The sequence below is a fragment of the Cuculus canorus genome, chromosome 15 (genome assembly GCF_017976375.1).
Source record: "Cuculus canorus isolate bCucCan1 chromosome 15, bCucCan1.pri, whole genome shotgun sequence".
NCBI lineage: Eukaryota > Metazoa > Chordata > Aves > Cuculiformes > Cuculidae > Cuculus > Cuculus canorus.
In genome coordinates this window covers 11953177-11967982 of record NC_071415.1, presented here as the reverse complement: position 1 = coordinate 11967982, position 14806 = coordinate 11953177, and the positions used below count along the sequence as shown (strand labels likewise).

The window sequence follows — 14806 nt, the reverse complement described above, 5'->3', positions numbered from 1 at the left end:
TTAGAAGATTAAATTTAATTTAAATCCCTAGAATTTCCATTTATTCTAGAATGAGCAGAATAGTTCAATATATTTAATAAAAAAAGTATACTTATTAAAACTGAATTTGGACTCTGACACCATTGGTACCAATAAGAAAAAGCACCAAGCAAGTCTTACTGCGTGTACAACACTCCACTCCCTCCTAACCTCTGACAATGAGGGGAACAGACTGTTTTCACTGCAGTGCTCATTTCACAGTAAACCTTCCCCAACATTGCTATGACAGTTCTTCTAATTTTCTACTGCTACAGAAAATGTCAATTCACACTTCCGTTCAGGAGACTGAACACTGTCAGTTACCATTCTGTTTTCAAATTTGAAATACAGGAAAAAAATTTCAGCAACAACTTTTGATATGAAACAAACTTCTGAACAGTTCAACTGATCTAAAGCTTTTGTCCAGTAACCAAAGCAGGACCTAGACTAAGGACAGGTGGAAAATTTACACATAGGGATGGTGTCAGATATTAGAAAATGGCAAAACAGCAGCATACTGGAATGGAAGTACCAGTCTGAAAGGAAAAATTGAGTTCTCCGATTTCTTTTCTATAATTTTTAACATTTTTAAGCCACTGTATAAATCCCTGGCATGTACAAAACTTGACTAGAGATAGGGCAGAACCAGAAAAGGTGTAGCAAGTGTGACACGCAATCACCTCTTACACAGAAGAAAACACTAAAGAGACCTAGAAATCCAGAGCTTTGAAAAAAGATAACTAAGACATGATATATCAGAAATCTACAGAAATTACTGTAGGTAATTACTGGAGAAAGGTAGCACAAAAAGACTATTCTTTCCCCATCCTTTGCTACACAAATACGAGTGGCACAGCAACCCAGTTATCAAACAGAAGGTTAAATTTAAAGTTTTTTTTCCTACACCCCCCCAATAAGACACACTCATTTACATAGGATGTTGGCCAAAGTACAAATGGATTTCAAAAGCAATCAAGAAAAATTGATGGAAGAAAGGTCCAAAACAAAAAGAAAAAAAGACTATTCGATTACATTCCAGATGCAGCTCCTGGCTCAAGAAATTTCCAAAAAGAAAGGCTGCCAATAACTGGAAGAGTACACCAAAGTATCATATTGCCTTTTTCTTGTACCCGGGTTTGGTCGGGCTTTTTTGGGGTTTTTTTTTTGGTTTTTTTTTTTGTTTTTTTCGTGTCAGAGACAAAGCGCCGGATCCTCGGCCTGACAGAGCACAGCTGGTCGGCACCACACAGAATGTTTGCTACGCAGCAGCAGTATGAAGGGTTTATGAGCATTTGCACAAATGTTCAGTACTAGGACTGGCTCAAATATGTTTTGTCTCCTTTACTTCTGAATGTGCTCTAGCTCTGAAAAAAAAGCCCAGGTTGTCTTGAATTTTAAATAATAATGAAATGACTTTGTGAGAATTATTGGAAAGGTTATCACCAGCTAACGTCATCTGAAGCCAGTGATGCTTGCCAATATACCAAGTTTTGCAGTACTTAAAGAGCAGCTTGATTTAAGAATATCTTGCCTCAGTAGCTACACTACTACATAAAGCACAACATTCCCATTTTAAATTACTCCCATACTGCAGTATTTGAAAAGTTTGTTATCCTAAAAATCCCACACACCTTCCACCAGATGGACCAACTGAGAGAATACACCACAGATAAGCACCAAATGCACAATGGAAACAACAGGTTTGGGGGGTACTTGCTCATAAGCAAGGGTAGGTTCTTTCATGTACAAACCAACAGTAAGTGATCAAAAAATTTGATTATTCTAGTCAAGTGTCTAGAGAGAACTTGCAAAACTACTTAGTGTTTGTATACAAATAGAAAAGTCTCCAACAGTGCATTTTCTCAAAATAATGTTAAGGAATTGAAGTACTACTGGGTACGAGATCACAGACAACAGAGTAACTTTTACACATGAAATATCACAGCAACTACTTTTTAAGCTTTTACTGTTAATTAACTGCTCGACCTCATACCACAGCCCTACATCTCCAGCACCTATATCATTCATGGAAATTGTTGCAGAAGTCATCCTGATGACAGACAATACTGTCTGCTCCTGTGGCAGTGAACCAATGTGAACACCGCATGCAACAGGGAGACAAACATGTTTCCTACTGTGTGTTTTTCCTCATTGTTGTTGACAAGGAACTGGCAAAGTATGGGAATCACAATTCACAGAGAACAATATAAATGTGAGCTAACGCCGAAAGGAGTCCTCCCACCTCAGCGAGATATTTCTAATACACCCTTTGTGCCAGTGGAACAGTACAAAGCAATGCAGCTGAATGAATACGGATCCGGCTAGACTGGCAAGTCTAACTGTACCGAAGAACTGCAAAAGCTTTGTGACAACTGGTGCCAATACAAGAGAGAAAGCTGAATCACACAGCCATAGATGGGACTGGGCTTTGCAGCAGCAACGCTTACTGGCAAGTAAAGATGATAAAATGTAACCTACATGTATTTTTAGAAAACATATCTTAAACCATTTAAAAAAGACATTTTCAAACAATTTAAAAATAAAGTTGTCAGTGTTTGCAAATACAGTTGTATGCACTTTTCTTCAAATTGCTGTCTGGAACACTGGGAAGAAGGTGACCTGCTACTGACAAAGCAATACCAAGACAATGAGATTTTTACAGGACACTATCATAAAAGCATTAACAGTGCTATTATTTGATCTACGTCCTTGGAATGTTATAGCCTAGCAGCAGCTGAAACCTCAGTGTTACTAAAGAAGAGGTTTCACAATACAGACTGATCAGTTTAACAACTACATACCCTGAAAAGGGACATCCTTCCTGGTAGTGCAGTTTCACCCTCTCCTGTTTGATAGGTTTGTCATTTGTCTAAGCCTACAGGCCAATCCAGTGAGCAAACATCACCAAAACCCGAGTCATTTATATAAAAAGTGGTTTCCACCGCCTGCATTAATTTGCTCTAAGGTGAGACAGACACAAGGCTACAAGTGGGAGCAGCACCAGTTAGCCCAGTTTGACAACACAAATGCTTACTAGTTACGCATATATTTTCACCAATCACGTATTCCAGTACCTTACCGATGAGAGCAGGGTAAACAGGGTAAAGACTACTTACCTTCCAGCCCAACATACAAATAAAAAAGAGGAACAAAGGCAAAGTGTCATTTACTTAGTCCAGAGGAACACAAACAGTAAGAAACATTTGGATTAGCCACCAAATCTCTGAACTGGGAGCAGCAGTGATGTCTGCTTGTCTGGAAACTCTGAATAGAATCCTTGTCTTTGACTGAATCCAATAAAATGACGATAAATGCAGCAGAAGGAAAATACTTTCACTGCAAGCTTTCTTGTAACTAGGCACAAAGTAGAGAAATTATTACTTCAGAGGTGACGGCTGGTGCGGGACCTTAAAAACAGTTATTCAGAATTACATTACCAGGTTTCCCCTCTTTGAGACCATCACAATAACATCTAGTTCATAATTAGTCCATACTTTCAACAAAGCATAAGCAGCATCTGCAGTTCCAAGAGTATCCCCATCAGGATCCCCGAGACCCTGCCATGCTGCCCTCAGACACATATAGCCACAGCACCCAAAAGATATGGTCATAGATAAGGATGAAGAGGGCAGGGTCTGAACACCAGGGCAAGACCAGTTCCTCACCCTCATAAGAGAAAAAAAAAAAACAAACACGCAAATGAAGGAAACTAATTTGGAAACTCCACAGCCTCTAAGTCCTTCTAGCTTTTTCTCTTGTTGTAATTTGTATTGAACTTAATTTTTCAAACAATGTGTACCAGTTTGCCTTTGCTCCAAAGTTTTCTTGTAAACATTGTTAATAGCACCATTTGCTAATTTCTTTGCCAATACTGTTTCCAAGTTAATTACAAAAAATATTTGTATATTCAACCAACTGAATATACCTTAAGCTCCCAAATTTATTCACTCAAATGACTTAACTTATGTCTGGAAAACATCAAAGTATCTGTCTAAAGTCTCCAGGGAATAACTCATCTTTCACAGTACTAATGACTACATGAGAAGAGCACTGCAAGCTTTATTTTGGAATAAGTATTTAGCATTGACTGTTGACCATTACTCCTTTTCCACTATCCACCATGATGGAGACAGACTGCTCTCTCCTAGCCTAATGAAGAGACATCCCAAATACAAACAGACCATCGAGCTGACAGAATTTATACTTAAGACAGAAAAAACATCAACTGCAAGTTAATAAAAGTTTTATTGATTAAATGAACATAGAATAGTAAGACCAACAAGACTCATAAGATTTTTTTTTCCCTTTCCACATAATTTTGCAAATATTTTTAATATTAAAATAAGCAAACTGTAAAAACACACAGCAAAGATAATCAGATTTAAACAACAGTTCTACCATGAACTTTAGCACTTGTGTGTTAAACTTGATGGAAAAACTCCTTAATTAGCCACAGTTCCTAAGTGTTCTTCTTGTCATTTCTTTCAAAAGAAGCTGTCCCAGTGGGAATGAGACTGACACTGTCCTGTGACCCACTACTCAAGGACAACTAGATGCCAACTCTGAAGCAACAGATTGTGTGTCACTATCATCACCTCCTAACGGGTTATCAAATTTGTTTGCATGTAAACCCCAGCAATGTGGAGTCAAATTAATTTCAAGAGTAACCAGAGTTCAAATAATAGAAAGATTTATTCCCCCTGCATTTGTAGACTATTAGAATAAATCCATTCACACTGTAAATTTCTAGGTAATTTGGTCACTTAAAGTGTAGCTCCGAACCAAACTGAGGAATATTCTTTTCCTGTTTCCCAGAGTTTGCATCTATACCGGACTGAAGCCCACAAATCGCAAGCAAGTGTTCTTGTTTTGTTTTCCAATGACACAAGCTACAACAACCTCAGAATCAGAGGCCCTGAACACAACAGAAGCCCGTTCAAGGTGTACAGAATACCTACAACACTGAAGTAGCAGCAGTCTAGGCTTAGCGGTGGTTGCGGAAGTCGAAAGTTGTTCTTAAATAGACCTCAGCACAGGCTATTAATTTAGCACATTTTACTATCATTCATATTCAAGCTGTTCAGAAAAAATGCTGTCAGACATGCCCACGTGTATTGCAACTGCACTCCAAAGTCCCAAAGCTACATCCTCAAGGATTTTTCATGTTCAAAAACTTCGGTTGTTTTTTCCGCACTGAGAGCCCACAAACGAAGTTACACATCATTTCCTGACTAGTTCTTTCCTCCACAGTTCCAGGCTTTTCAATTCCTTAGTCTATCATCACAATTTAGGCCACAGACAACAAGAAAACTCAGATGTATTGAAACCTTGAGCTGGCCTTCCCATTCTCAACATGGAAACTAACATTACTGACAAGCTCAGTAGATTATACTTCAGGATTCAAAAGCTGACTTTTTTTCTCTTCAGATTGAAATCTCCCAAACAAGCTGGTGCAAGTACCACTCTGGTGCTTGTAGATTACTTTAATTATTTTTTTATACAGCTGAACTGGGTTTTTTTTCAAGCAGCATGATATTCTCATACTTGAAACAAAAAAAATCCATTTAGATAGGAACACCAGAGCTGTGATTCATTAACTGTTGTCAACGGAGGCAAGTAGAGTAGCAAGGCCAGAAATTTACTCCTTCAGCTACAATTGGAAGGCATCAAAACGTTCATGTAACACCACTAGCTGTTTCTTAGATTTGGAATTTAAGGTACACAAAAGTTTTCCAAGTTCCTCTGTATATCCAAGAGTCACCTTAAAATTCATGGTGCAGTAGCTGTCCTATCCACTTTTCCAGGTGGGTGTGCTCAAGTCATGAAGCCTGTGTACTCATACGAGAACATTAACACTACTGCTTTTCACTTCAATCATCTAAAAGTTCCAAAAAGTTACTTTGAAAGTTAGCCTTGATTAACAAGCAAACCCCTAGTTAACCAATGACTATTTACCTTAAACCAAAGCTAAACTAATGTATTTGAAGACCATCCCACAAATGCCAGAAAAAGCTAGCAAGGCCCCGAACCATCACCTGTATTAAATGGAAAAGTAAATTCTGTATCATAGACTTATTTAGTTTCAGCATTTTGTTTCTAAGTAAGGTTTCCCTCAAGCCAAGGATGAGAAACAGAAAACTGAGTAAGAAAGAACTCAGCATTAAGAAGACACCAGACGACGATGCTGAAAAGTCAAAATAAAGTGGAAGCTGACACTAACATCAATTCACACTTGGCACCTTGATTTTCAAAGAGGTTTCAGGTTCTGCTCTCTGAATCAGTTCCTTCATTCTTCGTAAGATGTACAGATTGCCTAAATACTACTGCAATAAGCACTTTAGAATTATCAAGCACTACTGAGAGAGTAGTAATCCTCCTCCTTCAGAGAGAAGTTTAGTCACGGTTGGAAAATGAAAATTGACCATTTAATCCTGGAGATTTACATTGCATTTCTAACTCAGATCTCAGTGTTGTAGAAGCTTAACAGACCCATTGTTTGGCCACACTGAGAACTGTGTGGAAAAAGGGGCTAAGTTTGCTACAGCTGTACTTCATGACATCAAATAGATTTATATGCCATTCAAAAGAATAGTTCTGATTTCACATTACCCACATATTGTACTATTAATATTCATTTTATATCCTTTCTTATACAGCTGATAAGAATAAATGGAGCGGAGATGACCATTTAAGGGATGATCATTGTAGCCTGAACCTCCAGAAAAAGTGAAAAGAACCTGTAGTGTAAACACTACTACAATAGGAATGGCTATCAGGTTCACTTGACAATTTACATCATCAAAGAAGCAAAATAAGTTTACTTGAAACATTTTATGCTTTTCCAGAGAACAAGGTTTAATGCAAGAAATTCCACAATTACCCTAAAATAAATGCACTGACAACACAATTCTCTTTTGAAAGCCTTGCAATTCTATCTTGGCATTTGATTTCTTCCTCATGATTATGGCAGAATATCAAGGTGTTATAAGGTTTCTTTCAGATGAGAAAAAAAGCAGACAGAACATTGACTGCCTTCTCCCTACACTCCAGTCTCAGTTCTCCCTCCCACCAGAAAATTTATCCCTTTGTTTGCTCTCCTTTCTTCTGCATAATCTTTTCAGTAGGACCATTCCCTAGCCATTCCCCAAAATGGGTGAAGAGTAAAACTCTATTATTATATCCAAAAGCCACCTGTTTCATCCAGAGAAATAAGAGAAGGGTCTGACAGATACTGCCTACGCACCTAGAAGGGCAGCCCAACCTCACACCTCCAATTCATGAAATGCAAGGCCAAAATACTGTTTTGGTGAACCACATTAACCCACTTCAATAATACTTCCAAATCTTAATTTGATGATTAGGAAGCTTAAAACGGTCAACAATTTTCCTGTTCAGTAACAGAAACAAAAGTGGAACAGTGTGCACTTAAGTGTGTATTAAGCTTCTACTCCAAACCAATGTGAAAGTTCAGAAGTAACTCGTTCTCTTCAACTTGCACAGTTCCTTTTTGTTTAATTTTCTATGAAACCTCAGACTCCCAGAAGTCCATGCCCACATAAGAATGGAGACAGTCCTACAGAAAAACACAGACAGTAAAGCAGCAGTTCTTTTAGAGGGATGATGAGGATAGAGACATACATTCTTAAATCAGCTTTTTAAACATCTTCTTTTTAAACATTTTCTATAACATAATCACTTCTACCTGCACAGGGCATAAATGCTCCTTCCCCTGAAACAAACAGTATTTGTCAAGTCTGATTTTTCCTTAACTGTCTGTAGACCAAAGGCTCTCTTCATAGGCTCTATTGGTATCCTTTATACTCTCCAGTTAAAAGAGAAATGTACTACCAGTGCTATAACGCACAAACATTGAAAAAACTTTTTTACCAAAGTTACCAAAACAAAGTTATTGCAATTTTAGAGCTACCCTTGACAACATCCCACACTACCCATCTCTAAGGGCCTACGCTGCCTGGTTTCTAAAGATACAAGTAACAACCACTCGCAGCCACAACAACCATACAGGGACCCACTTCTTGCCCCATGTCGAGGCACACAGAGTCAGGACACTTGACAGAGACGTAGAAATCCCCACTCATTTCTTAAAATTGTGAAGTTTCTCCAGTTCTGACTTTGAGGATGCCCTCACAACGTTTTCTTCCAGAACGCAGGCCACACCTATATCCTCTTTCCTCTGCGTTTCCACAAAGCTTTTCTCAATCCCCATCGCAGGGAAGTTTCCTTTGAGCCTTTTTCATCGAGGCCTTGCGACGGGTAAGGCTTGAAGCCCACCGAGCCTGGCCTCCCAGAGCACAAAAGGCAGACGCCTTAGAAACACCTGCAGCCACAGAACCCCTGCCCGAAGAGCGGGGGCATCCGAGACGCCGAATTCACACCCTTTCCCGACGGCGATTCCGTGGCACGGCCCGAACTCCCGAACCGGGGGGGGGAGGGTGGGGGATGGCCCCCCCCCTCCCGCCCCGCGCCGGGCGAAGGCAGCTGGAGCCGCCGCTCCCCCTTCTCACCTTGAGGATGTTCTCGTAGATGGTGGCCCGGAACTCCAGCAGCGCCTTCTGGTCGAACTCTCGGCCGTGGATGATCCGCATCTGCTTGAGGAAGGTGGATTTGCCGCTCTCGCCGGCGCCCAGCAGCAGGATCTTGACCAGCCGGCGCACCGCCCGCCTCTCCCGGGCCAGCATAGCGTCGATCTCCCGGCTCCGCCGCCGCGCCTCCCGCTCGGCATCGCGGCTCCGCTCCTTGCCGTCCCGGCGCGGCTGCTCCCCCGCGCGGCCCGCGGCCTCGGCCGGCAGCAGGCAGCGGCTCAGGGTGCGCACCACGCCGGACATGGCGGCGGCGGCCCGGCACCAGCGCTCACAACGCCGCGGGGACCCCGGCCGGCTCCGACAGCATCGGGCGCAGCCACCGAGACGTCTCGACCCGGGAGGAGGAGGAGCGACCGCAGCCGGGGGCTACGGGCCGGGACCGCCCATTCCCCTTCTCCCGGCTCGGCTGGGAGGGGAGGCCGGGGGGAGGGGAGGCGGCGGGGCGCGGCCCTGTCCGGGGAGGGAGCACCACCGCCCCGCTCCTCTCCGAGAGGGCGGGGAGCAGCGGGAAGGCGCCCCCTGAGCCCCTCCGCCCGGGTTCAGCCAGCGGCCGCCTCCGGTCGCGCTGAGGCGCGGCGGGGCCGGGGGGGAAGCGGAGCCCCCCGTCCCCTTCAGTCAGGGAGCGCCGCCGACTGGCGAGGGCGGGGCGGGCCCAGCCCCTCTTCCCCGCGAGCGAGGCGTCTCATTGGTTAACGGGAGTGTCGGTCAACAATTCTATCGTCTGATTGGATGATCCGGTGTGTGGGTGTGGCTAAGAGAGGGCGGGGGCGGAGCTACCCCGCGGGAGGCGGGACGAGGGCCAATCAGAGGCGAGGGGGCGTGGCCTAGGCCTCGCGGAGGGAGGAGGCGGGGTCGCCCCTGCGGGGTGCGCTCGGGGTTGTTGGTACCGGCGCTTCGAGGCGCGAGGCGAAACCCAGGGACGGGGCGGGTCCACCGTTCGGCGGGCAAGCTGCAAAAGCCGCGCGGTGACGTGTAGGAACGCGTCATCACTGACGCCGTTAAGCACGTGCTTGCAGGGCGCCGGGGCACCGAAGCATCCATAGTGTCTGACTAAGCCTGTTGGCAAAACCGTGCAAAGCCTCGGCTGCCCCGGGGAGCTGCTCCTGAGCCGCTCCGGTCTGCAGCGGCGGCAGCCGAGGTTCGCGTCGAGTGTGGCGAGGGAGAGGGCATGTGCATAGACAGTGCTGGGGCTGCGCAATGGCCAGGGACAGCGCGGAGGATATACCATGGCCACAGACAGCACTGGGCACACACCTTAGCCACACACAGCGCTGGGCATGTGCCATGGCCAGGGACAGTGCTGAAGATGCACCGTGGCCACAGACAGTGCTGGGCATATGCGAAGGCTACGGACAGCGCTGTGGCTGTGCCATGGCCATGGCCAGCACAGAGGCTGTGGGCTGTGGCTGTGCCATGGTCATGGTCAGCACTGGGAATGCGCCACAGCCAAACACAACGCAGGGGCTGGAGCTGTGCTGTGGCCACAGGCAGTACTGGGTATATGCGAAGGCCATGGGCAGTGCGGGGCACGTGCCATGGTCACACCCTGTACTGAGGGTGCACCATGGCCACAGACAGCACTGGGGCTGTGGCTGTGCCACGGCCACAGACAGCGCTGGGCATGCACCATGGCCATGGATAGCGCTGAGGATGCACAATGGCCATGGACAGTGCTGGGGCTGGAGCTGCGCCATGGCCACAGGCAGTGCTGGGCATATGTGAAAACCACAGACAGCACTGGGGCTGGGGCTGTGCCATGGCCACGGGTGGCGTTGGGCATGCACCATGGCCGGGGTAGCGATGGGGCTGCGCTACAGCCACATAACACACTGAGGATGCTCAATGGCCACACATAACGCTGGGGCTGGAGCTGCGCTGTGGCCACACCCAGCACCAAGGCAGTGCCATTGCCACAGATGGCACTGGGGCTGGGCCACGACCACAGGCAGTGCTGGGGATATGTGAGGAGCACAGACAGCACTTGGGCTGCACCGTGGCCACGGGCAGCACTGGGGCTGTGCCCGCTGCTGAAGCACTGGGCCACACGCGGTGGCGTTCTATGAGAAATTTAATTTCTTGATTGACATCAGGTGTAATTCCTTGTAAAGCATATTGAAGCAATCTAGTGCTAGGAGGCTGCTGAGGCCGGGATTAAAGTATCAAAGCACACATCTGAAAGAAAATCCCCTTGGTCTCCTGATTAAGTACTAGAGAGGAAAAAAACATTTTCAGAAGCAGCTGGTATGTGATCACCTAGCAGTGGCTGGGATCCCAGACCTTCTGGCTGCAAAATGAAATCATAAAAGACAGGCACATGTCCTCTGTATTATTTGGTCTTTTCTGTATCATTTCTTTTGCCTGTGCTTCCAGTTATTTATGCCATAAACATCTAATCCAGTTTCAGCTTCAGATAACTTTTCCTTCCTCAGGCCTGTCCCAAACACTGGGGCAAAGCGACACAGAGTGCTGAGGGAAACTGGGATTTCATAGAAAGTTACAGTTGTTAAGAAGCTTTAAGATGTCCCAAAAGATCGGGGAGCCACAGATTTAGGACAAAATAAAAAACAATTAAACAAAACCTTTCATGGAAGTGAAAATCCCAGGTGAGTATTAATCACAGTGCGATGCTGTTGTTGACACTTTCCCAAAGAGCCAATCTTTTTCTCCTTAGCAAGAAGAGACACTTAAAAATACCTTTGTACTGTAGAAGTTAGGAGAACAGCGTCAGTCTTAGTCATGAGCCATTCACTACAGCACAGAACCTTTCTTGAGGGAGTTATTTTCTCGTCCAGGATCTTGTTCTTCGATTGTAGTTTGAGGCTCAGCAGCAGCTCACCCCACTTCATAAAATACTGCTGTAATTCTGGAGTTTCCCCGCTGGATGTCATTGTTGCCCCACAAGAAATCAGTCAGAGCGGAGGGATGGAGACAGGCACCTCAGTGCCCAGAACCTCCCATACACTGCTGTAGGCCTGGTTTTTAGAGCAGCTGAGCACTCAGGACCCTCTGGAATCCACAGATCCTGAGCTGCCTGCAAATCAGGCCCTATGGAACTGTGTAGTGCTCACATTGGTGTGTTCTGATTAGCTCAGCCACTCATGCCTCGCTGGCTTTGTCTCTGCTCTGCTTGAGGTCCCCTTCAGACTTCTGAGGTTCTAAGGGGTTTTGGCAGAAAATTCAAACAACTACAAAGTCCAACTCCTGCTTCGTCTTTAAGTGAGAGTGAAATTATGGTACATAATAAACTAATCAAACAAATCAGTTGCCAGACGTCCTTAGTTCTCTATGCATTCATCCATGAAAGCAGCATTCAACAGCTTGCATCTAATTGTCAAAAGGGAAAGTCCCCTCCCTCTTCCCCTGCAGCAGTGTTGCTCCTTATCTAATCATTCAGAAGATGTTCTAAAACCAGGATAAAACAGAATTTTGTTTACTACCACGGATCTGCAGCAGTACGCCTTCTGTTCCAATGTGGAGGGACTGGGCAAAACCTCACAAATGCACATGATGATCCTCATTGTGTTTCTGCAGATGTTTTGTTATGAACACAAGCAGTGGGTGTAAGCACCTCAGTAAAAGCTTTTAAGGGAGAGGATGTACTCAGTATCGGTGCCTTCTGTTTCTCCGTTTCTTTATTGTCTGCTCAGTTCCATGCTTCAAGATCTCTAATTCATCTCCTTTCTTTTGGCTTAGACTGAAATCGAAACAGTTTATATTGATACAAAATAAAATAAATATTAATGACTGCATTTTTCTATTCCTTCTTCTTTCTCAGTTTTCCAGCTTTGCTTTTTATCCTTTTCCCCATCTGTTTCATTCTATAACTCCTGTTCTCTTGTCTGTTGAGATGAAGGAACACTCGTGCAGCTTCTTCAATTTCTCCTTCCTTTATCTCCCATAGATACAGAGAGAGGGAGAAGGAGACTGAAAGATGGAAAAATAGTGAGGACTGGAGGATAAAAAGAAAGAAGCAGTGAGGGCAACATTTCTTTTTCCCTTGTTGACTACAAAGCAACTGATTTACTTGCAGAAAGAAGGGGTGCCCTTGGGAAAGGGCTGGAGCATGACCTTCTGAGTCCCCGACCCTAAGAAAAGAAGGCAGAATATTAAAGCTGAAAAGTTGTATAGGAGTTGAAAAAGCTAGTGAACTGCTTGTACATGAAGAGCTTATTGCAGATGCGAGTGACACCTCAGGTAAACTCAAGTAAATGAACATGTAGTTATGGAAAAAGCCCTGATCTTGAGCTCGTCCGTACATCCCATTTTCCGCTTCCAGAAAGTCCAGAAGTGGACATGGCCTCACTGATGATTGCTGGCACAAAGTCTGTGAAATGAGGACTCAGGTGCCTGTCCTTGGTTCTTTCTATCTGTTTCAAGACGCACTTGTTTCTACCTGGGTCAAGCATGAAGCATATACATGAACTTAGCCCTTGAAAGGATGCAGAAGCATCATTTCAGTGTCTTGAAGCTCGTAGTTGACTTAACCTGTACTCTTACCAAGTCCCCACCTGGATGCTAGCCCATTCCTTAGCCTGCTCACTGTGACCCTTAGCATAAAGCCTTTAGTCTCTCCTCTCAAAGTGTATTATCAACGTCAGTTGGACAGGTACATTGTGAAAGAGTTGCTACCACTTCAGCTGAGAGTGCAGCTAACGGACACTTTAAAGATCGCAAAACGGAATGTTTGCTCATACCTGGGACAAGACTGTTGTCTTCCAGAGCACTACCAGGCACTGTCACTGCCAGGAGGAATATTCTGCTCAGTGAAACTGAGAAGCAAATAAACAAGAAGGAGGACATGCCTATCGCCTTGCAGTACAGCACCATGCAGCGGTATCAGAGGTAGTGCTAATGTAATTTAAACTTCAGAGTTTAAGCAAGAACCCAGCAGTCTTAAGACAACAGCAAGAAAAACTGCACTAATGGAATCACCTGAGTTGATAAATCATCCACTTTCTCCTTTCTGACCACTGTGCTAGATGAGAAAACTGAGTCAAAATATTGAACTGTTGTTACCACAGGGCAGAAGCACTTCTGGCTCAGTCTAACTTATTTAAAGATGTTGGGGCCCTTGAATTGCTCGTTGTGCATTCAGGTAGCAAAGCTTGTAGATCTGAAGAAGATTTATGATCTAAACTCTTTTTGCTTCTTCTCCATTGTTGAGTCTGTAGCTTTTTTTGCCTGAGGAGATGCTAGAGTTTATATGCACTTCAAGCCCTTACCTAAGCTAGCAGTTTCATCATGTTATAACTGTCATATTCTGCTTATTGCATTCTCGGAGTTTTCATATGGCTTTTTCAATGGCCTTCTGTATGCACACTCCCCACAGCAGAATAAAAAAGTAGGAAGAAACAAAGTGAATAACTTTCTCCTGTGGAAGAAAGAAACAAGAATAGTTCAAATAGATCAACCACTTTTTGGTAACATCATTAAGTATATGGGAAAATTCCAGTACTAACATTATTTTCTTGCTATATGTATTGACACCTCGGCTGGATTTTTTCTGCAAGATTTTATGATCCCTATTGTAACATGCTTTTTCTCAGAGATCTGAATTCTTTGACGTGATTACAGTCTAACTCCTGTGAACCAGAAAACTGAAGTAGTTAGGCATCTCTCAAGAAAGAAAACACTAATGGATTTGTATCTCAGTGTTTGCCTTAGTCGCTTTCAATATTGGTTTAATATACAGTTCTTTGGGATACACATACATTTTTTTTTGGTTCAGATTTGCCTAAACTCCTTGAGCTTCTAACCATTGACATCAAGACATTAAGAACTTAATCCAAACAAAGAAGTAAAGAACTATGAGCAGCATTGTAATGGTAAATCAGAAGAGAAACAGTGCTTTCAAATTATAACTGTTTGATTTCAGAGTATATTCAGTTGATTTCAGAAATATCTTCTTTCCCCTTGCTAGCTCTACGAGTACAGAGGCTGTAAAATGTTTGGTTTATACTGTTTGTGAGTTCACAAAGGTGGATTCTCTTGCAGTGGCCCAGCCCAGCTGCCACTTAGCAGTAAAAGTGCCAAATTATGCCAGAGCAAAGTACGCCTGTTTCTTTCATTAGATTTGTAGCCACCATTTTTTCTTTTCCATGGGACAGTTTTCTTGTCTGTCCCACAGAGTATACATTACTGAAATACATAAAATATCTGAGTTGCGACACGTCACATAGTTAATT

At 44.1% G+C, this 14806-nt stretch overlaps 1 protein-coding gene across 1 annotated transcript in view; it reads right to left on the bottom strand.

The window, feature by feature from the left end:
• Positions 1 to 9261, bottom strand: part of GNA12 (G protein subunit alpha 12) — a 41743-nt gene extending 32482 nt beyond the window's left edge. The window contains exon 1 of the mRNA XM_009560852.2: positions 8544 to 9261. Coding sequence (XP_009559147.2) covers positions 8544 to 8864 — 321 coding nt within the window. The 5' untranslated portion in view covers positions 8865 to 9261. The remainder of the gene's footprint in view (positions 1 to 8543) is intronic.
• Between the last annotated feature and the right edge of the window lie 5545 nt (positions 9262 to 14806).